Source organism: Rhinichthys klamathensis, unplaced genomic scaffold (assembly GCF_029890125.1).
Source record: "Rhinichthys klamathensis goyatoka isolate OS25496 unplaced genomic scaffold, OSU_Roscu_1.1 h1tg000040l_1, whole genome shotgun sequence".
NCBI lineage: Eukaryota > Metazoa > Chordata > Actinopteri > Cypriniformes > Leuciscidae > Rhinichthys > Rhinichthys klamathensis.
The window spans coordinates 8811836-8837852 of NW_026606587.1; the positions used below are offsets into that span (position 1 = coordinate 8811836).

The window sequence follows — 26017 nt, forward strand, 5'->3', positions numbered from 1 at the left end:
TCCAGAGACCTTGGCATTGTTGTATATTATCAGTATATGATTTTCTAATTTACATTAGAGGTAATATAGCTGATGATAGTTCATAACAAATATTTATTTTATTTGTTTGATGCATAATAAGGTTTGTGATGGAATTTTTAAATTAATCATTATTAACATTTCTTTTCCTTGCAGGATTAACATTTATATGCTTTTGAAACCTAAATGTCCACACACCTTGGGCCAAAGTCAGTGTGTGTCTGAATCATATCTGAATATAACAAAAGAGGAAATTAAACTAGACAGTTGTCTAGTTGTCTGACTTTGAGGAACAAGGTGAAGTAATCAATATATCCAGATTTGCTTTCACCTAGAAACAGAAGGCTTTGCTGAATTATACACATGAAGAACCAATAGAAAGATGATGTAATGAATCATGTCACCTTTGCCATGCTCCTATTCTATAAAAAAATGGTTGTACTCTTTTTGCTGGTAGGATTCTCTCTGAAATTGGTTTGAGATCCTCCCGGCCGTGATTAAAGCATATTCAAAGGCAGTGTCTGGAGTCTGTCTAGTTAATGCTGTGCACCAAGTTAAAGGAGCACTAAAGAACTTATTGCCGAGTGATGGTGTTAAAAAAGGGTCACCGGCCTTGAACATTTTTATTTAATACCTAAATATTATTAAGGGTCGACTGGAGACGCCCCAGGTAAACTTAAGTCAGGTGCGTAGGGGAAAATCTACCACAGGTTATTCACCTTATTAGTTTTAGAGAAACAACAGTTTATTTTTCCATAAGATAAAATAACTCTGCCATAGCCACAACCAACTTAATCACTTGTATTTTATGCGTCTTATGCACTTTATTCCTTTATCATTCATGGTATTCGTTTAGTTGTGTTAGTTATTCTTGTTTATCTTTTGTTAATAAAATGTATTACTTTCTTGTGCTGATAATACAGAAGAGGCTCAACAAGTTAATGATCTGACCAATCTTTGAGATAAATCAGCTGACCAGTTTACATTAATTGTGGTCATCTAATGAACTCAGAACCACACCTTAAGTGACGTGTGATCCAAAAATCACAACAACAAAGAAAATGTCTGGAGGTTGATGTCCTGACTTTATAACCTGACTCCGCCAGATGGATTTGCTCCGCATATCCATCTGGAAACCTTCCGTTGAAGTAGTTTTGGTAAGGGGCGAAAATACTGGTTAGCTGATTGGCCTATGTTGGTGATAGACGGGCCAAATCAACCAATCAGATCAACGAAGCATATGACGTACTAACAGAGCGTATCTTTTCCTCTGAGAAAAGCCTCCAGAGCAGTGTTTTGCTCTTCTTTCAGTGAAGAAATACTCTGTAATTCCGATAAAACTTGCTCGATAGCCACGCTGATGCTAGTTTCATCCGCTGAAGCCGACATGTTCTTTAGACTGAACTGACGCGCTTCTCGTTGCGTCACACCTCAACCCGCCTCAAAGCCAACGCTGATTGGACGTTCGTTTGGTGAACTGCTCCCAAATTTTCTTTAACGGAAAGTATCCAGGCTGATCTGCGAGTGAAACCTTGAAAGCTCGCGAGATCAGGATGGTCTCACGAGGCTACTGACTTTATATATAGGATATATGAACTTAATCTATTTCCTTTATCTACTGCCCCATTTGTCTGCTTCTATACTTGCAACACATAGATATATAATATTGCCAAATATTGCACAAACCCATGACACTTACCAGATTCACTCTTGAAGAATCAACACCCATCCAGGGGTGCATTTTCCGTATAACGACGTAACTTACTGCTCACCATAGTGTGATGCATCTTTGTAGGAACTAACTAGCTAGTCACAACTGTTTCCCGAAACCATAGTAACATGGTCGCACCTCTGTCATTTGCAAGACGCTGGTTCAAAAATATCGTCACTCGAAGGTGGTGGAGTAATAACTTTTGCTAATGATTCGAGTTCACAATTAATATCATATTATTATAGTCAATTCACAGAAACCACAGGAAGTCGATCTTTTTTTTTTTATCATGTTAATATGCAGTATTGCGTGCACTTTACTCCCATTTATTTACGGTTCATTCAGCCATTTAGTTCATTCAGCTTTCTCCACACCATCATTTCTCTGAGATGCTGCTGTAATGAACATGGCATCTGAGGACTAATTCGACTTTTTTTGTTCACCATTGTTTTGTTTTATTTGTTGTTTGATTCATCTCTTATGTCATACTTATACTTTTATGCACATGCACACTCTTCCAAAACAGTGTTGATTGTTGACACGCTAAACTATATAGAATTCAAATGTGTATGTTTATGTGGGATGAAAGATATAGAATGTACTGAATGTTAGCTTGCTTATTGTGCCCAAGAGCATGATCTATGCAAGTCCTTGGCATACTAACAAGAAACTATGTTTCTAACCAGAGGTCGAGAGCTGTAGTTACCTGTAGTTACAAAGAGCTGTACCACACATGCTTGCAATGCTCTCTGCACTTGTTTGTTGGAAAAATCCAAAACCAAATCGTTGAACTAAGTTAGTAATGATGCTTTTGGAAAACGCACCCCAGAGTAATTGATCACTGCTACAGTTTCGCTTCAGGTTCGGTAGCTAATGTTGGATATGAATGATTCATTACTTTAAGAAAGACTGACTGGCTTTATTCAGAATTTATTACATTACTATTTCTGCAATATATAGTATGTATTCTTTCTGTGTATAATATGTTGGTGAAAGAAATGGGGTAGCGTGAGATGTATATGCACAGTCCAGCGTCACAAAACTTACTGTAAATCGAACAGATTTTTTTTTTTTTTTTAAGTAGACAAAAGGATCCGCACACAATGAACAAGGCAAAAGCTCTCCAACTCTCCATTTATTACTTCAGGCCTCAAAAAGGCGCAAAAAAAGTGCTGTAAAGTGCAAAGAGCAAAACATTTTTGAGATTCATTTTTCATCAGTGATATATAACTGCAGATTTTTCTTCTTTTGTGTATACTATACAAAATAATTGCATGTATAGTAAACTCTGATCAACTACTATATTTGGCAAAATGTGGAGTCTGTCTAGTTAATGCTGCGCACCAAGTTAGAGGAGCACTAAAGACCTTATTCCCGAGTGATAGTGTTCAAAAAGGTCACCGGCCTTGAACATTTTTATTTAATACCTAAATATTATTAAGTGTCGACTGGAGACACCCCAGGTAAACTTAAGTCAGGTGCGTAGGGGAAAATCTACCACAGGTATATGTATATGCACAGTCCAACGTCTCAAAACTTACTGTAAATCAAACAGATTTTTTTTTTTAAGTAGACAAAAGGCACTGGCGTACAGTGGAGAACACTGTGCTATATTCCACACTACACTGCGATCAACTTAACCTTCAATTTCCATCTGCAGCAATCTTTTTCTTGCTCAAAAGACATTTTAAATATAAATTTGGATAAATAATCACACTCTCGATTAGGGTCCAATTCTCACTATTAATTACGCTTATTGTACATGAGCTCTAAATTACTCACCTTCAGTTGTGGCACAGGAAGGGGCTTGTTGTCTTTGTCCAGTGAGATATAGGTGAAAAAGGCTGTGACAGCCCTATATTTTCCCTTCTCAGCCTCCGCCAGATAGTCAGCATCAACAAAAACCTCAATCTCCATTGACTTGTTACTGGTGAAGGTCATTCGCCCGGAAACAGTAATGACACAGCCTGCAGGGGTCACATAATGTCAGGTATTAAATCTATTCATCATTATATGATACCATATTCATTCTAAGACAGAAGTACTGTATGTGTCTACAGAATTAAACAGTCTGCTGATCATACCTGTCAAGTTTTGGATTTGAAAATAAGGGAAATTTTCCGGCGCCAACCGCGAGCAGTCCCACCACCCCAACCAAGCTCCAGTATCCCTTACATTTTAAGACAGGTGTTATAGCCTAAATGTATATATTAAGAGAATTTATTTAAAGGCTTATTTGCATATTTTCTGTTCATTTAACATTGCTTGTCTTTACATTTACATTTTATTTTCATTCCACACATTATTTTCATTTCATATTGCTTTTCTTTTACAGTTTTTCTTTTCATTTGCAGTTTTTCTTTTCATTTCACATAACTTTTCCTTACTCTTTTAGTGAGTTATTGAACAAATTTGCTGCAGACTTTGTATTAACTGTTTTGGAAGGAGTGTATTTGTGGGCTGGGCCAGAGTGGTTAATTTTACATGAGAGTAGAGCAAACAGTTCTGTTGTCTAACGTCATCCTATTCTCTGTAACAATCTTTCGTACCATGCTAAACACCCTTTCTCGTGCTGACATACATCATTCCTTTCCCGTGTGAGATGCTAAAGTCGCAGTTACAAAACGTGTGACTGTCCCCCACCCTGCTCCTCTTCAGAAAAGTAAATTCGCTATCCCATTGATCGCGGTATTTAGTACATGAGGGGTTTGGTTTTTTGGCAAGAGTGCCTTGCTCTGTCATAGCGTCCATCATCCACCTCTGTTTTTGTTTGTTTTTTGTTTTCCCCGCGTTGTCACTCATCATCTGACCTCACACACTAACCTCGTGACAACTGCCACCTACAGTACCTGTAGTTATCGCGAGGCTATAGTGACAGAGCTCAGATTGGGAATGTTTTTTTTTTTACTCCGCCCGGGGTATTATTATTTTTCAATAACGCAGGTTAAAATACGGGAGATTAACGGGAAAATCCTAATACGGGAGGACGGCGGGAAAGAAGGGTAAAATACGGGATTTTCCCGGCCAAAACGGGATACTTGACAGGTATGCTGCTGATGTTGAAATCTTCAAGGGAATACTAAGTGTTACAGCATGTGGGAACGTATATGTACTATACTAAAGTATATATATATATATACACTAATCTAATAAAAAAATATATAGTTTATTGATTCAATGTAACAATTTCCTTATTATAATAAATTAAGGAGTACATAAACAGTAGGGTCTGGAAATCAGTATGTGTAATTGTGTTCAATGTGGAGTCAACTACAAAAAATGCCATTTGTAAGTTGACGTCTTGAAGAGGGCGGCACTATCAAAACATTGCTATTTGGCTTTTTTTTGTGTGGTCTGATATGTCACCGAATAAATTAACCAATGGCGTAAGCTGTTAACCAGTTTGTCCAAATAATGGCAAACCCCTCTTTGGTATCATAAAATACAAGGGTAGAAGAAGGCTTTCCATTTCTGAAAAGACAACTGTTACGTGGAAGTGTATTTGCCTTGTGTTGTTGGGGAAACAGTGTATTGGTCTAGTTTTCCTTGGTGTGCTTCTTGGGCCTCGTTTACACTGTCAGTGAAATGTGACCCAATTCCGATTTTTTACTCGTATGCGACACAGATCGGATGTGTTCTATGACAGTGTAAACAGGAAAAAAACGCATGCATTCGGATATTTCGAGATCGGTTTCAGGCCTCGTTCATATGTGGAAATAAATCAGATGTAAATCGGATGTGTGCCAATGCGACTGTCATGTAAACAGGCAGATCGGATTTTCCGAGGCATTAGGCTGTGTCTCCGCGGTTTAATGACGAGAGAAACCCCGATGCGCATCTGTGGATGGACGAATGGCCCGACGAAACATTGTGTCGTCGTAGGAGAGGAATGTGGACACACTGACACAACATATCAAAGGTTGGCTTGCTCCTCGTTAAAGCCCGCCACGATCTCATGAAAGTGCGTTTATTGCACGATTTTTTTTTCACGTGGCATTTACGCCAAAAATAGTTTTTGCGTGCATGATACGCACTTTATGGCGTTTAATGCGCACGTTTACAGTGCGTATCATATGCAAGCAAAAGCTATTTTTGGCGCATAAATGGCATGAGAAATAAAATTTGTGCTATAGATACTCACTTTTATGAGATCGTGTTGTATGTTCCCACCTGTCCTGAGATCTCGCTGCGCGTTCGTCCATCTGAGCAAGAAGACCCCTTTAAACATGCGCGATGTTTCAGTCAAGTGTAAACACATGACTCGGATATGGGTCACAATTTAAAGAACGTGTAAACGGACGGTAAAAAAAATCGGATATAGGCAACAAATCAGAATTGGGCATCAAGACCTGCAGTGTAAACGAGGCCTTTCTCTCTCGTTTCTCTCTCTCTCACTGTAATGACTCACAGGTGGAGCTGCTAATGAGTGACCTGATTGGTGACGGGAGTGCTTGGCACGGTATTTAAGTGTCCTGAATCATGGATCTACAGCTCCCTGCTCTCATGGCTTCCTTTACAAAGAGATGTGTTACTGTGATCTACTAGTACATGTTAAAGACATTTGATGTGAACCACAACCTTATGTTAAGTTGTGATTGGTTATGTTAAACCCTTTTGGAGCATGGTAGGGAGGTGGGTGCCTCTTTTATTTATTATTTGTTTTCTCCTGGTTTTGACAAGTAGGAAGGGATGTTTTTGTATCTTTTGTTTGTTATCGGATTTCCAGGTTAGTATTCTTAAATTAGTTAGCTTTGTTCTGTTATTTGTTTTGGCTTTTCCCCCTCCTGAAATTTGTGGCTCTTTAGCTACTTATGTCAATAAATATACTTTTTGCACTTTAAGAGTGTTCCGGTGTTTTTGAAGCCTTGGGAGTGAGAGCGGGGACTCCAGGGATCTTGTTGATCAGATCCCTGCTAATTGTTACGGGTAGTTTTGTTCTCTTTGAGTAGAGTTAATATTTTTATTCGTAACAAATGGGGGCTCGTCCGCTTGTTTTTTTTTTTGGTGTTGATTTAACGAATGGTCCTTCTTTAACTTGTTTTTTTTTTATTTAATAAGGGGAAGTGTCCGCTTGTCAAATTTGTACGTGTACTAAGTCTAATGAGTACCACTTCTGTCGTCTTGGTGAGTAAAATGTACTCCTATTTTGTCTTGCTGATTTAAAGTGTAAAGCAGTAATGAACATTAATAATGGAGACAGTAAAATAATTCTGGTCACAAGGATTTGAGAGACCTTTTGGAATTTTTGCAATAGCTGTAGATTTTCGTTTTCATCATCTGTAGATATTGTTGTCAAGTCGGTACTGTAATTTTAAAAATGTGACGATACCAGCATTTCCCTCTAGCATTTTGAGCGCTGTTGAACGAATTCTTAAACATTCTTAAAGATATGTGTCACATTTTTATTATTTCAGTACCGACTTGGTACCGAAGTCGGTAATGTTGACAACACTACCTGTAGATGTACATTTTCATTTATTTGGTCGGTGCTTTTTATGAAAAGCGACTCACAGTGTATTGTAGTTACAGTATACATTTGATCAGTACTCTGTGTGTTCTATATCAGTTGAGCTGCATGAACCATGGCATAACAAATTTTAGCTGTGTGTGAGCAAAAAATTTATCTGTGGATGATAAGAGTGTTTGAGAAAATTGTTTGAAAATAGTAATGATTTTTGCAAACATATTTGGTGCTGCTAGTGGCGTAGACATTACACAATTCCTTGGTACAAACTGCTTTGTTGCATTTTAACCAAAGTTGGATTTATAAATTGTGCATAATATTTCTTCTCAATTTCAACCATATACATGCCTTTCAATGCCTGTAATTTGGTTAACATTACATGGTCTGCACAGGCCCAATATTTACTGATTTATCGGTCAACCTCTATTAATGTAGACTGGGACATATTTTCCTTTAACTTGTATAGTTTTGATCATGGTTTTTGAGGATGAGGGCATGTCATTCAACCTGTCCAAATGACAGATAATTTGCACCTTTATACATCAAAACATTTTTGTTGAATTTTATTATTTACATTTAGAATTATTTTCCCTGCTGTCTGAAACAGATCAGTTCTGATCATATCAGAATGAGCTCTGGCAACCACTGGCATAATGCACTGTGCAGCGTATACACTTTAATTGTAACTTTATGTAAAGCTCATAGCTAACACAGAATACAGATGAACAGATTCTAGTCGGCATGGAGAATGAGAGAATTAATAAGGCTGTATGAATTTGCAGAAGGTTGTTTCTTTATGTATGTGGTTGGGGGTAACCAATGTGTCACTTGCTTACCCCTCCAGCTTTCTATCTGACGACTCTGATCTTATCTGTCAAGATTTTTTCAGAGCATAACTTGCTCCCTTTAATTTTTCATTTCACTTGTCCTCTCTGTTAAACATAGCCCAAGAATGGACAGACCTCATTATGCCTTATACATCACATTCCCTTAATGATTCTGGGAGAAAAAAAGCTTAAATGTACCTTTACGCATTTGATGGAGCCATTTGATAGGTGCAGATAGGTGCTTAATAAGAAGTCGGAACCCTGATTTGCTAGGTACAGTGTAGAAAAGTGGATGTTGCACATTTAAAAAGCCTTCATGGTAATTTGTCATTTAAAGCAAAGCTTAGCAAGAGAGAATGGTTGAAATTGTTAGGTCAATTTCCTGCCCTCTTTGATGTATATGTCTAATCTTTATTTCCATGGAAACGGAGCCTGAGGGCAGATATATTATTTTGTTCTGTCATTCCTTTAATGTCTTTCCATTCAATTCATCTGGTCCCTTAGGACAAACGAACAGTAGGCCTATAGAATTCCAGACATAATTAATCTACTAGAAAATATTTTCCTGGGTTTTGAGTATTCAATGTCTATATTCTGCTTTCAGTTCTTACATACTTTTTTTGTTTAGAAATATCTTCCAATAACTACAGGCTACAATAACTTTTCCTATTTCAAAGAAATGACAATGCTAAAAAAAAAAAATAAGGGAACACTTAATCATCACAGTATAACACCAAGTCAATTAAACTTCAGGGATATCAATCTGTCCAATTAGGAAGCACAATTGATTGTGAATCAGTTTCACTTGCTTTGGTGCAAATGAAAGTGACAACAGGTGCACTGGAGAGGCAATAGCAAGACAGCCCCCCAAAAAGGGAATGATTTTGCAGGTGGTGGCCATAGACAATTGTTCTCTCTTTATTCTATCTGAAAGATTTGTCTTTAGTTTTGTGTTTTGTTAGGGTCCTTGTCACTGTCTGTAGCATGAGGCAGTACCTACAAACCAATCAGGTTGCAGAGGCAGTCCTGCTCCTCCAGGATGGCACATCCATACGTGCTGTTGCAAGGAGGTTTGGTGCGTCTCCCAGCACAGTTTCAAGAGCATGGAGCAGTGTTAATTTTGACAGCAAATTTTGATTTAGTTTTAGTCATAGTCTTTTGACTAAAATCCCATTTAGTTTTAGTCATATTTTAGTCATCTGAATTGTTTTAGTTTTAGTCTAGTTTTAGTCGACGAAATACAATAAGATTTTAGTCGACTAAATCTACAGTAGATTTAGACGGCTAAAATATAATGGGTTTAGTTAAATTGTAATGCATTAATTTAGAATTTCTCTAAAATGTCCAAACCCATATACTCCCAGAGAAAACATCTGTTAACCTATTAATATGAATAATTTTTAAGTTTGAACATGCAATACAGATTTAACTACTGAGACTTATAAAAAATATCTTAAAATTAAACAAAACCACTTTTCCTAAAGTAAAACACAGTCTTCTTTTCAATGAATGATATATGCATTCTTTATAACTACTAGCATACATCATTCTTTATTCTTTCAAGCAGACATATTTATTTGTATGAATTAAATATAATGAATCCTTATTAAAGCTATTAACACACAGTGAATGCTTTTCTCTTTTTCTTTTGTTGCTTGAATATTAAGGACACAGACCGCATTAGGTTTATTGCCACTGTCACTTTAAGACATCAGATCATGTCCAATGACATGCAGATCCAATTGCACTGATGCACATCCGATACACTCTCTTTAAGACATAACCGACACAGTTTACATGAATACTCTCCAAAACGGACATTTAGACATAATGTTGTGTGTATTTGTCCATTCAGACACAAAAGAGAGCTCAATTCAGTCCTCGCGCGCTGTATAGCTGTCTATTGTGCATGGCTGCACGCTTCAGGTCGGGTGTGTGCCCGCAGAAAACCGTACGGAATAGAGCTCTTTTTTGCATCGTCACTCTTATTCAGATCTATATGTCTGCTCTACTCATTCTCCCAGACGTTTACATTTTTTTATGTTTTATGAGACCGCTGGGTAGATCAGCACGTTACAGTACAAATGTGCGCATCTACCACAAATGCAGGACATCAGTTCTGAGTCTGACTGGATCGCTTCCCAGATCGTCAGTATCTAACATTTTCGTCTAGTTTTTATTCGTTGACGAAAATGTCATTAGATTTTCGTCATAGTTTTTGTCATTCAAAACTAGGTTTTTTTAGTTATCGTCTCGTTCTTGTCTGTGAAAAAATGTCGTTGGCGAATAATTTTCGTCAACGAAATTAACACTGGCATGGAGGAGATACGGGAGACAGGCAGTTACACAAGGAGAGCTGGACAGGGATGTAGAAGGGCAACAATCCAGCAGCATGACCGGTATCTGCTCCTTTGTGCGAGGAGGAACAGGAGGAGCACTGCCAGATCCCTACAAAATGACCTCAAGCAGGTAACTGGTGTGCATGTTTCTGACCAAACTGTCAGAAACAAACTTCATGAGGGTGGCATGAGGACCTGAAGTCTTCTAGTGGGAGCTGGTCTCACAGCTCAGCACCGTGCAGTTCGATTGGCATTTGCCAGAGAACAACAGAATTGGCACTGGGCACATGTGACTGTGACGTGAAAGAGTCTGGAGATGCCTTGGGGAACGTTATGCTGCATGCAACATCCTCCAGCATGACCGGTTTGATGGTGGGTCAGTAATGGTCTGGGGAGGAATATCCTTGGAGGGTCGCACAGTCGCATTGTGCTATCCAATGGTTCCCTTACTGCTGTTAGGTACCAGGATGAAATCCTCAGAGCCATTGTCAGACCTTATGCTGGTGCAGTGGGGCCTGGTTTACTCCTGGTGCATGTGGCTAGAGTGTGTAGGCAGTTTTTAGATGACGAAGGCATTGATGCCATTGACTGGCCCTCACGTTCCCCAGACCTAAATCCAGTTGAGAACCTCTAGGACATTATGTATCAGAAAATCCGAACCCGCCAAGTAGCACCACAGATTGTCCAGGAGCTTACTGATGCCCTGATCCAGGTGTGGGAGGAGATCCCCCTGGGCATCGGCATGTGGAATCGCTACACACCCAACTCTCTAAACCCCACGATAGTCAAATAACCACGAGGTGCAGATTCACATAGTTTGTGAAAAAATAGCCAGAGGGAACGTAGCTTCCTCAAAGCGCTCACAATAAGGGAAATCGGCTCCCTTGAGAGTCGATCTAGCATGCCCCGATACCAAGCAGATACTTTCCATAAACAAACAAATGGCTTCATGAAGACAAAGAAGCTGGTGACGTGCATTTCAATGACGTGCATCTATTTATGGTCTTGGTGACGCACTTACGCTACGTCACCTCACCATGCTGTCGGCCAATAGAATTGGTGTTTCCACACATGCTTCACACTCTGGCTAAAAAAGAAGCGTTACCATAGAGTCAAGGGGGTCGCACACTGGACGAGAAGCACAGCGCCGCGTCTAGGACAACTCGAGGTACCGCACACCGGATGCGCACTTTCTCAGTTTATGGCCAGCAGTATTATGTTAAAGGACATTATGAAATTAAGATAATGCCTGTACTATGTTATGATTGTACTGTACAAATAAATACAATCGTTGCTGAGTCTGCAGTCTGAACAGTTTACCTCAGGACGTACAATAACTGAATTAATTGAGAATCTCACCTGAAAATCCAATAATTTTCATCCACACAGCTGATTTCTGAAAATAAATGTAAAACTAAATGTATCTTGCAGCGCAGGATGAAGTCTATTTACATTAACCACGATTTGTGACAAAACAATGTAAATGGCGCTCTGTGGCGCAGAAGGATTTTGAACAAGGTCCTGAGCCATAGCTGGGCTTCTCTTCCGGTGTGCGACCCCCTTCAGAGTTATGTTGCACCGTTGAGTTCCACTTGAAAGGGAACGTCCTGGTTGCGTATGCAACCCACCGTTCCCTGAAGGAGGGAACGGAGGACATAGTCGACGTCAACTGAATGGGATCACGCCAGGGAGCCAGTCATCTTCGAGTACTATTGAACAAGCCAATGGAATTTGGTGTGCGTGACTTGCATCGCACACTCCGCCCCTGCGGCGCGGGTAGAAATACGGAAGTGGATGCACGCACTAGTTGCTTTTTTGCTGAGGAGCCGAGCGTAACTCGGAGTCAGCGGTGGTCCAGCAGTAGTGGCAAGGGGACTACGTCCTCCGGACGTTCCCTTTCAGTCAAGAACGTCAGACGTAGTCGACGCCGACTGAATGGGATCACCAATTGAAAACGCAACTAGTGCTGCCACCTTCCAGTGCCTGGACAAAAGCCTCCTAAACCTTCCACAACTTGAGGCGGAGATGGAAGGGCGTAGGCCAAGGAAGTCACTGCTGTTCCACAGGACCACTAGGAAAGCGTACCCTATCAATGGAAAGAAGGGACGCTGCGGAAACCACATCCTACCCGAAGGAAGATAATATGTGGAGAATACACATATGGACTGGGCGGATAACCGGGCAGTACATCATATGGAATGTAACTGGGATGACTCCAGCCTATAACAGGGGGGAGGATCAACCGAACAGTGACAGCAGAGCAGGCTCTGTCAAGGGAAGACACGGGCTCGGCGGAGGGAGCCGTACCATGGAAGACTACACATATGGGATCGCCGTAGGGATCACAACATATGGACCCAGCCTAGCACAGGTTCCACCAGTGCATACGAGTGATAGGCCTGGCTTTGGACGTTCCGCCACGTCCATTACCAAAGGGTGTGGAGGAACTTGACAGGGTTCGGCTAATAAGGGGAACTCAACTGGAGCAAGAATTGCCCACGTATCCAGTCCATAGGAGGGGAATGGCGCAGCAAGCCGACACTTTGAACCGGGCTTACAGTGAAACTGTTTCATGTGAAGGGAGCCCATGGGAAGCAGCGGTTCGGCTAGTCTAGTACGGCAGAAGTTCACATAGGCTAGTTCTCTAGCGAACATGATTGGTGTCGCCTAGCCCCTAACCCTATTTAACATCTGTTCAGCGAGGCACTCTCTGTCAACGCCTAGGAGGGAGCAATACTCTCACTTAGGAGGAGCTCACCACCCAGGAGGGCACGTGCATCTTGGGAAAACTTTCTCACCAAGATGAAGGCATCCACATGTAGTGGGCCAACCTCTGCTTGGAAACAGCCTTCCCTTCTGCTGGTCTCCGAAACAGACAAGAGCTGGTCTGAGGTCCAGGCTTTGAATTCTGTGCACGTATAACCGCAATGGAGCGGTTGGAAAAGAGACAAGCCAGGGCTGGGTCTGCATCCTCCGGGCCAGCGCTTGCAGGCTCACCACCTGGTCCCGTAGGAGAGGTAGGAACCTTGTGCAAATATCCAGGCCGGGGTCTCAGATTTCATGAGAGCTAGCCGGCCCGAACTTCAGGCACGATTCGCTGACCGAAATCTAAGCAAGTCCCTACCCTCTAGTAGAGACCAAGCAAGCAGGAGAACTGTTTCTTTAAAAACAGGACTTTTAACTCACTGCCTGAAGAGGCTCAAGGGAGGTCTCTGAGTGCAGTAGCACCAGAGATAATCCCAAGAGGGTAAAGAGTGGAACGTCAGATTTTTTCTCCTTGCTCCCCTCAGGAACCTGACGATCAAATCGTGCTTCCCAAGGATTTGCACCCTACTGCATCATGATGTACGTCAATACAGAGGCAACATACATTTTGAGGGTGGCAGAGACAGCCTCACTCCAACCCATCTAGCTGGAGAAAAACACTGAAGTGATCGAAAAAATTTGGGATCTCCTCATGGAGAGAATATTCTATTCTAATATCCTCAGTGCTGCATTTGACACTGTCGATCACAACATACTTCTTGACAGGCTGGAAAACTGGGTGGGGCTTTCTGGGATAGTCCTAAAATGGTTCAGGTCATACTTAGAAGGGAGAGGTTATTATGTGAGTATAGGAGACCATAAGTCTGAGTGGACATCCATGACATGCGGAGTCCCCCAAGGCTCAATTCTTGCACCACTCCTATTCAACCTGTATATGCTCCCAATGAGCCAAATAATGAGAAAGAACAGAATCTCTTACCACAGCTATGCAGACGACACACAGCTCTACTTAGCCCTATCGCCTAACGACTACAGCCCCATTGACTCCCTGTGCCAATGCATTGATGAAGTAAACGGTTGGATGTGCCAAAACTTTCTTCAGTTAAACAAAGACAAAACTGAAGTCATTGCGTTTGGAAACAAACATGAAGTTCTCAAGGTGAATGCATACCTTGACTCTAGGGGTCTAACAACTAAAATCAAGTCAGGAATCTTGGTGTGTCTCTAGAGTCAGACCTTAGTTTCAGTAGTCATGTCAAAGCAATTACTAAATCAGCATACTATCATTTGAAAAATATTGCAAGAATTATATGCTTTGTTTCCAGTCAAGACTTAGAGAAACTTGTGCATGCTTTCATCACCAGCAGGGTGGATTATTGTAATGGACTCCTCACTGGCCTTCCTAAAAAGACCATAAGACAGTTGCAGCTCATACAGAACGCTGCTGCCAGGATTCTGAGCAGGACCAGAAAATATGAACATATCACACCAGTCCTCAGGTCTTTACACTGGCTCCCAGTTACATTTAGGATTGATTTTAAAGTATTATTACTGGTATATAAATCATTCAATGGCCTAGGACCTCAATATATTGCAGATATGCTCACTGAATATAAACCAAACAGATCACTCAGATCATTAGGATCACATCAGCTAGAAATACCAAGGGTTCACTCTAAGCATGGTGAGTCCGCTTTTAGCTATTATGCCAGCCGCAGCTGGAACCAGCTTCCAGAAGAGATCAGATGTGCTCCTACAGTAGTCACATTCAAATCCAGACTTAAAAACATCTGTTTAGCTATCCATTTACTGAATGAGCACTGTGCCACTGTTCGTCCGACTGTTTTTACTGTACTGTACTTTATTTTATTTTTTATTCTAAACTGTTTTAATTATTCTTATTTGTTTTGATTATTTTATTTTCTCCTATGTAAAGCACTTTGAATTACCATTGTGTATGAAATGTGCTATATAAATAAACTTTCCTTGCCTTGCCTTGCCTATTCAACGAACAGATGTAACTGTACGGCCCCGAAGTAGACCCAAACAGCTTGAGTCTCCACTCTCCCTGAGCCACAGGCTGTCGTGAGGCTCGTCAGCGGCACACTTGAGCAGGCCAGAAGTAATAAGTGGAATGAAGCGACCTCAGAAGCTTCTGACTCCGAGGAGGAGGTGGCGGGCGAGTTGTGACATGCGAGGGAAGCCTGGCGCAACGGTCGCAATGTTGTCTTTTCAGGCCAGTACAAATTCGCTGAGTAGCGGTGTCTCAAGCGAGATTAACTGAAGGCAACTTGAGGCAATGGATGGCTGCCAATGCAGTCGGAGGGCCGGCCAGACCTCTGTTACTGCATGCCCTTTGTACATGGCCCCTCAGCCGGTATTGGACACTCGTTCTACGGACCGTTGGCCCAGAGAAACAAAAGGTCTTTTACGGACTGAGGGTTTGGCGGCAGGCCAGGGTGCTTTCACACGGAGCGTGCCGCTCACGTCCACCTCGGGACTTGGCCGTGAAGTCAGTGCTGAAGCGCTCTTCATATGGAGGAAGCCGAGCGGCTGCGTCTACCATATGCCCCAGGAGCCTCTGAATAGTTTCAGCGGGACCCTTTCTCACTTCTATACAGCACTAACCATCCACACCCTCTTTTTCAGAGATGCGGTGGACCGAATCCATCTGCAAACTAGAAAAGAGATCCTCAGTCCGTGGGCAAGTTTACTCTTTCCCAGTTGACCTGAGGAGCCAACTGGCTATGAGCACTTGAAGGGTAGGACTTTGTACTGATACTTACACCTTTCGAACGCACGAACACAGGATGGCCTGAGGTTTGGAAGGATAGAGATCTGAAGTACATGTCTCTCAGGTCGAACGCTGCAGATAAATCTTGGGGACGGAGCATTTGGAAATGCATCACTGTGTAACAAATTGAACGGAGGCTTTTGAAAAGGGGCCTGTCTCAATAAACACAGGACCAAGATGGTTGTGACCCACCTCTCTAGGATACAATGAGGTACGGGCTTATAGAAGGAGGGAGCGGCTGCATCGTGTCCTTCGCCAGTAGACTGCGATGTGCGCACACAAAACAGGAGCACTGCTCGACACTTAGGTGTGACTAAAGTCACTATTTTTAGGAGCATATTTGCTCAACACCTAGGTGTGATGAATATCACTGAGCTTGGGCGGAAGCCGAGCGAAAAGGAATCGCAAGCCGAGTCTGTTTGGGGCCATCTGGACCGGTTGGGAAGCATTTTTGGCTTCTATGAACTGGGCCAGGGGGCAGGGAACCACAGACGTACCCGAGGTGGGGCATCGAGGTGGAGGACAGGGACCCGGCTCGGAAGGCCCGGAGGCGGCCCGAAGCGGGGTCTGAGTGTGGTGCAAAACACTTACCACTCCACGAGACGGCCAGGGATGCGTGAGAAGGCGGATGACCGGGTCCTTGAACCGCATCCAGCTGCCGTGCTGGCGAACAAGAGGGGGCTGAGGGGTGCAAGGCTTAACAGGGTCGCACACAGACTTGCCCTCTTGGGACCCAGGAACAGAGGAATTTGCTCTTTCTTTGAAGTGTGGGTATCGCTTGCTCCGCTTTTTTGGGAGCCAGCGGTGGAACAGACACACACACAAACGAAGACTCCACCCGGCCCTACCCCAGGGGGAGGGTGTGGATCGGTGACCAACTCTAAGAGCATCCTCCTCCATCCCTGAGCGGCCCGCTCAGAAATGCTTTCGCTGTCGCTTGCCACCTGGCTTGGCAGCGCCCGGAGCGGGCTGGGCGTCCCTACTGCGGCCGGCTCCATGCTGAGGCCTGGCTGGAGGCTGCTGCGGAGGCCCAGTGGGAGCGGCGACAGGGGAACGCCCTCTGCGACGAGCAGACGGAGGAACTGCCACCGGCAGCGGGGTGGAGGCAGCAGCGGGCCGCCAGGGCAGGATGTGCCGGATGGCCTCCGTCTGTTCTTGGGCGGCAGAGAACTGTTGGGCGCAGTTCTCCGCCACGTCGCCGACCAGCCCAACCTGGGAAATTGGGGGGACCAGGAACCGAACCTTGTCCGCATCTGCCATATCAACCAGGCTCAGCCAACGATGGCGCTCCTGAACCACTAAGGTGGACATCGCCAGACCGATCGCGCACGCCACGACACTCGTGCCCCGGAGGGCGAGGTTGGATGCAGTGTAATGCTCACCTATGAGCGCACGGTCTGGGCTACCCTCGTGCATGTCCATGAGAGCCCTGGCCTGATAGACCTGTAGCAGCGCCATGGCACGCAAAGGCACAGGCTTTGTAAGCTCTGCCCGTCGGAATGGATGAGAACTCACAGGCCTCAGGCGGGAGACGAGGCTTTCCCCAAAGGGCAGCAGCCGCCGGACACAGATGAACCTGTGTGCGACAGACCGCTCCTGCCTTGCAACCCTTCACCGCTCCTCCATCAAGGGTAGTGAGGGGAGAAAAGCTATTCAGGCAGTTTCTGGCAGAGAAAGGTGCCATCCACAACCTGGTAAGCTCTCCATGCACTTCGGAAAAGAAAGGTACTGGGGCGGCGAGCTGAGAACCAGCGCGGCCCGCCTTGAGATACCACTCCTCCAACCGAGACTGAGCGGGACACGGTGGAGGATTCCACTCAAACCCGCCAGCCTCGGCGGCCCGTTTTCAGCATAGCTGACACTTCTGGATCTGGCTCGGGCAACGTTACACTCCCAGAGGGAGACAACACAGCCGAGTCGTCATCTCCAGAGGCCAGCTCACCCTCCGATGCTGCTATCGACATCTTATCCTCTGGGGGAACCCCAATTGAAATGGCTGATCGGTCCATTACAGAGGGACCAGCACGTTCAAGAGGTGTGATGGAGGAGTGAGAAGCCCACAGGAAATGGTTACCGGGCGAGACATCCATCACTATCCTCCGATCACTCATCCCACACGGCACCCGGGGGTGGGGCATGGTAATGGGGACTCCAGCTTCGCCCTCCTTTCCTCCCTCTAACCAGCCGTCAACAAACACAAACATTTAGAAATTTGTTACTGTTAAAACAGCAGTTAAGAGCTCAAAGCTCGCGATCACCGCTGCACTCACGCTGTAGAAACCACCAGCACTGGGAGAGTCTTCCAGAAGAACACTGACACACTTGCTCGTTGTAAACAACAGCACTCTTCAGAGATATCAAACGAACGGCTCCGAAGCGAAAGGGAACTAGTGCGTGCATCCACTTCCATATTTATACCCGGGCCGCGGGGCGGAGTGTGCGATGCAAGTTACGCATGCCAAATTCCACTGGCTCGTTCAATAGTACTCGAAGATGACTGGCTCCCTGGCGTGATCCCATTCAGTCGACGTCGACTACGTCTGAAGTTCTCGACTGAAAGGGAACTGCATCTTATTAACATACTGATAAACAAAAGTGTGTTCTTATCAATGGATTAAATAGATATATTTTGGGTTTCAAACATTTTATATGAATTAAATATTTGGACTAAATACTGTGTAAAATAAATGTTCCTATGATTTCAGCACTATTGTCAATATCTTTATATTTAACATTACATTACATTTATAATCCCTGTCCTGTCAACAGGATTGTGAATTTAAGCACATCTAAAAACACTGTAAAACATTTGTTTGTAGCTCCCACGGTTAATTTGAGTTTGTAATGTCAGAGACCACAGTGGAAATCTGGGATTTTTTATTATATGTTTTGTCTAACAGAGAATTTAAAATGCTTGCATGTGGCTGTCTCAGTATACAGAGAGACAGAGAGTAGGCTATGAATAGTCCCACTTATGACGTTTATATAAGGGTGCCAGGAAAAGTATAAAACAAGTTTAAAGCATGCCACAAAGCTGACCTAACCATTACAGCCATTAAAGTCATTAAACCATTCAAGTTTGACTTAAGTTGAGTTCAGTGATTCCAGGAAGGGATGCTAATGTTTAAAATAGAGAAACCAGGACATCTGGAAAGAATCAACCTTGTGTGTCACTAAAGACAGTCAACATGCATTCCCTTACAAAGCATAAACAGAAAAGCTTATCCCAGTCACACAAACCACCTTCCTCATCCAGCCAGCAAACAATAAGAGAAAGAAAATGAAAAATGAGAATATATGCTTCAAAATTTCACCTTTTGTGTTCCACAGAAAAAAATATCAGAATACCATTTGTGGAAAGACATGAAGAGTGAGTAAATGGCAGAATTTTAATCCATCAACAGGTAAGACTGCTGTTACTGCCACTGGACTAAACTCACTGTTCACTGTCTTTCTGAGAGAACTATCACACTCTACCATTTCCTTTTCCAGAGTAATAGGCAGACTCAGATCTTTCAGACTGTGGCATCAAATCATTGCTCTGTCTGATTGAACATCTGACCAGCTAAGCAGAGTTTAGTGTTGGACTACTGTCTGCCCTGCCAACGGCAGACGTGTTTATTATTGTTGCAATTCTGTTTAGTGACACTAAGTAGGAAAGAATGTTGATGAGTTAAAACACAGCTGAATTAGCTGACACTAAAATAAGACTTATAATAATTCAAAATCCTGAAAGCTTTACCAAGTTTATGTCAGAAAGACACACGTGGCTTTGAAAGTTTTTCTAATCTGAGAAGACTGATTACAAGCAAGTTTTTTGAACACACTAGAAAGAATGTGCCTTTTGTATATTTAGAGACCATTATACATGGATAGTGCATGGGATTGTTTGTCAAATCTCATAGAATAAGCACATGAATAGCTTTAAGAGTATGTTTGTGTCAGATGAGTAATGAATGAATGAATGGATGAAGTAATAAACATAATAATTAATAGAATAGATATTTAATCTTTGTCCTTCAATAGAAAACCTCAAGGCTTCATGCATCCTGAAGGAGTTTGTGTCAAGCTTGCAGTTTATTTTAGTGCAAGGATCAAAATTCTCTACTTTGGTGAAATTATTCATAGCCACAGTGTCATTTATTGTACCGAATATCAATCAGGCTGTTGTTTTCTTTCATTCTATGTTACATAAAGTACAGTACAACGTGTCTAATTATACTACTGAATGTTGTCAGCACTTTACTCAAAGAATGATAACATTACAAAACAAATGTTCTAAAAAGCTGCCCTAACAGTAAACAATAAATCCCAGTTGCCATATTATGCTGATATATTGCTCTAATGTTATGTTCTATTCACTCACAAAGTTAGAATTTCTGAAAGTGCAACAGAATGCCACTTCGAGCAAAAAAAAGAAAAAAAAAAGAAAGTATGTTCTGAAGAAAGTATGTTCTGGACATCAGGCAATGAATACCCACATCTGACTTGGAATGCAACTTGGAGTCAATTGTTTTATTTGTGGTAACGCAATCAAAACTAGGTATGCACCTAAATGAAAATTCTGGGTCGAAACTGAAATCAAAAATTCACGATGCACTTGGCAAAAAAACGAAACTGAAAATAAATAATAAATTAATATTAAATGAATTAATCAAAGTTATTTAAAAATCCACACCATAGCTAAAGAGTTATTAAAACTGCACATAAGGCACGCTGTCTGAAACAGCAAACACTGAGACGCAGTTTTTGGGGCACACACTTCGGATGTTTGCGTTCATGAAACTTTCTTGACCTGCAAACGTCCTGTAATAATGTAGGTAACCACTTGTTATACATAAATCACGAAACTTACATGTTTAACTTACATATAAGATTTAGTTATAATCCAAATGACACGTGTGCTGAGTGAACGATCAGAAATCAAGAGCATGTAACAGAAGTGCACTCTCTCTCTCTCTCTCTCTCTCTCTCTCTCTCTCTCTCTCTCTCTCTCTCTCTCTCTCTCTCTCTCTCTCTCTCTCTCTCTCTCTCTCTCTCTCTCTCTCTCTCTCTCTCTCTCTCTCTCTCTCTCTCTCTCTCTCTCTCTCTCTCTCACCATCAGTTAACGTTAATAATACATGCCTTGTTTTACTTTCTTCACCACTGTCATTGTCCCATGTCTGGATGAAACTTTTTGAGGCAGACGCTGAGGCAGACGCTTACTCCGTTGCTCCGGCGAATTACTTCATTAATCCTTGTTTTATTGCTTTACCAGGCATTTATAAGCAAGCACTTTTTATTTTTATATCATGTGAACTTATCCACGATACTATTCCTTATAAAAAACAATTAGATTGCTTTGATATCACTACTTATATCCAACCTTTCGATTCTCGGCTACTAGCCTTTAGCCCGCTAACATTTCACGCGTGGCCTCGGCCGTCTAATATTACACCCTTTCACTGAAAGGACACGAGTTATATTTGACATTGCAGTCCTAAATTAGTACTGATAGTTGTAGTATCACTGCTAATTTACAGCTCATTTGTTATAATGGCGAACATATCGGATGCGTGTCTAACTTTACCTCTGAGTGCAGGTGAGGACACTTTCGAGCTATTCTCGGTGAATCTGGAGCTGGAATCCGTGGAGAAACAGATCCGTGGTCTGCTGGAAAAGCAAGCCGAGCTGTTGGATCGGCGATCAGCACTTGAAGCAGCACGCGCCGATGCTCACAAGTTAGTGGTTAGTAACTCTTTAACTCCGAGTTCGTCTACTCCGTGTGTTTCTCTGTCCAGAAGGACGCGATCATCTCGGGCTTCATTTACTCCGGCACCGACACAACACAATGGACCATGGATCACGCAGCGGAAGACGCGAGCCAGGACCAGAGCTACTCCTCCGCCCCTCCCGGTCTTCGAGATCTCCACTCGGAACCGCTTCTCCCCTCTTCGCGAGTCGAAACGCGACGACGCCGTGATCATCGGCACGTCCATGGTCCGCCATGTCCGTGCTACCTCAGGTAAAGGTAAGGTGCGCTCTCACTGCTTTCCTGGTGCTCGTGTTCTTGATATCGCTGCACAGGTTCCCGAAATCCTGACCGGGGACGAGCGCGTCGGAGCTGTGGTGCTGCATGCGGGAGGGAGCGACGTCAGGCTGCGGCAGACGGAGGTTCTGAAGAAGGACTACATGAGCCTGATCGAGGCGGTACGCAACACAGCGCCTGAGGCAACGATCATCGTGTCTGGACCGCTTCCCACGTACCGACTAGGACAAGAAAGGTTCAGTAGACTATTTGCACTAAATGAATGGTTAATGTCACTGTGTAATGAACAGAAACGGCTCTTTGTAAATAATTGGAATCTGTTTTGGGAGCGACCCAGGCTGTACCGTGCTGATGGCCTGCACCCCAGCAGAGCCGGAGCGGCTGTTCTGTCGGATAATATCTCCAAGACGTTACGCACCAGATGACTAATAAGTCAAAATCCAAATCACAGTCTTTGCTGTCCAAACTTAATTGATATACGTAGTGAAGAACATTATATAGAAACTGTGTCTATTCCTCGTTTAGTGAAGCCAAACAATAAATCTAGTGCAGGATCTAGCAAAAATCTTATTGTAATTAAACCAGAAAATCTAAATATCAGTGAACAAAAAGAATTTCTAAAGCTAGGTCTTCTAAACATTAGATCGCTCACACCTAAAGCGGTTATTGTAAATGAAATGGTCACAGATAATAATTTCGATATACTTTGCCTTACTGAAACCTGGCTTAAACCAAATGAGTATTTCGGTCTAAATGAGTCTACTCCGCCAAGATACTGTTATAAGCATGAGCCCCGTCTGACTGGTCGTGGCGGCGGTGTTGCAACAATCTATAAAGATATTCTTAATATTTCTCAGAAAACAGGTCACAGATTTAATTCGTTTGAAGTACTTATGCTAAATGTTACGCTCTTAGATGTAAGAAAGAAATCCATATTATCTCTAGCCTTGGCTACTGCATATAGACCTCCAGGGCCATATGCTGAATTTCTAAAAGAGTTTGCAGACTTTCTCTCGGATCTATTGGTCAATGTCGATAAAGCAATAATTGTTGGAGATTTTAACATACACGTAGACAACAAAAATGATGCGTTAGGGGCTGCGTTTACAGATTTATTAAACTCCTTTGGGGTCAAGCAAAACGTCCGTGGTCCCACTCATCTAAATCATACACTAGATTTAATTATATCATATGGAACCAATCCAACTGATATAGATATTATACCGCAAAGTGATGATGTCACTGATCATTACATGGTAACGTGCATAATACGTACTGCTGAAATATGTCATGTTGCGCCACGTTATAGACCAGGCAGAACAATCCTTCCAACCACTATAGATAGATTCTCAAATAGCTTACCTGATCTATCTCAGCTGCTCAGTGAACCCAAACAAACAGATGAACTAGAGGAAATGACTAGCAGTTTGAGCACCATTTTCACTAGTACATTAGATATTGTTGCACCAATTAGATTAAAAAAGGTTAAAGAGAAAACTAAAGCACCATGGTACAACAGTGTTACGCATGATATCAAGAGAGAAACTCGTAACCTAGAGCGTAAATGGAAACAAACTAATTTAGAGGTCTTTAGAATCGCGTGGAAAGACAGTATGTCACGTTATAAAAAGGCTCTAAAAACAGCCAGGGCTGAGCACCTCCGCAAACTAATAGAAAATAACCAAAATAATCCAAGGTTCTTATTTAACACTGTGGCTAGACTAACAAATAAACAGACATCACCAGAGCAAAATATACCGTTACAGTTTAGTAGTAATGATTTTATGAATTATTTCAATGAGAAAATAGAAAGCATTCGAAACACAATTATAAATGTACAATCCTCTATGGTCTCTTATGATTCAGCCTCAATTATCGTCCCTCAAGAACAACTACACCGCTTTGCAACGATAGGACAGGAAGAGCTAAATAAACTTATTATTGCATCTAAACCAACAACATGCTCATTAGATCCAATACCCACTAAACTACTGAAAGAAGTGTTACCTGTAGTGGAAGAGCCTCTTCTCAATATTATTAACTCGTCTTTATTCTTAGGTCATGTTCCAAGAATATTCAAGTTGGCAGTAATAAAACCTCTCATTAAGAAACCGCAACTAGATCCAAATAACCTAGCAAATTACAGACCCATTTCAAATCTTCCATTTATGTCCAAAATACTAGAAAAAGTTGTATCCGCTCAACTGTGCTCTTTTTTGCAAGAAAATGATATCTATGAAAAATTCCAGTCAGGGTTCAGACCGCATCATAGTACAGAAACTGCGCTAGTTAAAATTACAAATGATCTACTCTTAGCTTCTGACCAAGGCTGTATCTCAATACTAGTCCTACTTGATCTTAGCGCCGCGTTCGACACTATAGATCATAAAATACTCTTGGATCGACTACAAAACTACACTGGTGTTCAGGGACAGGCATTAAGCTGGTTTAGATCGTACTTATCTGACCGTTATCATTTTGTCTCTTTACACGGGGGAAAATCAAAGTTAACGTCAGTAGACTACGGAGTACCGCAAGGATCGGTGCTAGGCCCTCTGCTATTCTCAATATATATGCTGCCACTTGGTAATATTATAAGAAAACATGGAATTAATTTCCACTGTTATGCTGACGACACTCAATTATATATTTCATCACGACCAGATGAAAACATTACCTCATCTAAATTGACAGAATGTCTCAAAGATATAAAATGCTGGATGACGCGTAATTTCCTGCTATTAAATTCAGATAAAACGGAGGTATTACTTATTGGTCCAAAAAACTACACACAAAACCTCTTACAATACGACTTTAATATAGAAGGATGCCCTGTTACTTTTTCCACTACAGTAAAAGACCTGGGTGTTATACTAGACCGCAACTTGTCTTTCGAAAATCATATTTCATCTGTTACAAGAACAGCCTTTTTCCACCTTAGAAACATTGCTAAATTACGTAACATGCTATCTGTTTCTGATGCAGAAAAGTTAGTTCATGCATTCATGACCTCGAGACTAGACTACTGTAATGCTTTATTAGCTGGTTGTCCTGCATCCTCAATAAACAAGCTACAGTTAGTGCAAAATGCAGCCGCTAGAGTTCTTACTAGATCAAGAAAATATGATCATATAACACCGATTTTATCATCTCTGCACTGGTTACCTATTAAGTTCCGTATCAATTACAAAGTACTACTACTGACCTATAAAGCCCTTAATGGTTTAGCTCCTATGTACTTAACGGACCTTCTTTCGCCCTACAATCCACCGCGTTCTCTAAGATCACTAAATTCAAGGCTTCTGGTCATTCCTAGGATATCGAAGTCCACGAAAGGAGGGAGGGCATTCTCGCATTTAGCTCCAAAACTCTGGAATAGCCTTCCCGATACGGTCCGATGCTCTGACTCGCTGACACAGTTTAAAACTAGACTAAAGACGTGTCTCTTTAGTCAAGCATTCACATAATGCTTACCTTTTAGTCCTCTGCTATGCCATACGGAACCGTTTGCCACTGAAACTGCTTAACGCACCAGTGGGGCTCGACAGCCTTATAGACAAACGGGTCGGTCCGTATGGTTGCGGTTGGGTTGCGGAGAGTTTGGGTTGCGGAGAGTTGTGAGATTATGGTTTTCTAACACCTACTCCCGTGTAATGGAAATCATTATGAACATCAGCTATGCTAATTATTTCCCATCTGCCTTTCTGCTGTTATCTCGGGACGCTTGTCCCGAGAAAAATGGCGTTCGTAGGCTCCAGTTTGGTATCCTGCCTCTCACGGGGATTTCGGATGCCTCAACGCCTGTGATGAGAAGACCAACGCCTGTGAAGAGACGACTCAACGCCTGCGAAGAGACGACTCAACGCCGGCGATATGTTATCCCCTAAATATTACATGATTAACTAAATGTATTTTTTCCAGGTACTCTCTGATATGCACTTACTGTAAAGCTTCTTTAAAACCCTATGATTGTTAGCCAGAGGAGAACTGGCCCCTGACTAGCCTGGGTTCTCCCAAGGTTTTTTTCTCCATCCAATCTGATGGAGTTTTGGTTCCTTGCCACTGTCGCC

At 42.4% G+C, this 26017-nt stretch overlaps 1 protein-coding gene across 5 annotated transcripts in view; it reads right to left on the reverse strand.

Annotated features, from left to right (window-relative positions):
* The window catches only part of acot7 (acyl-CoA thioesterase 7), a 129625-nt gene that overhangs the window by 21209 nt on the left and 82399 nt on the right, over positions 1-26017 (reverse strand). For all 5 annotated transcript variants that reach the window (XM_056246763.1, XM_056246764.1, XM_056246762.1 and 2 more), the window contains one exon: positions 3512-3696. In XM_056246763.1, the coding sequence (XP_056102738.1) occupies positions 3512-3696 (185 nt within the window). The remainder of the gene's footprint in view (positions 1-3511; positions 3697-26017) is intronic.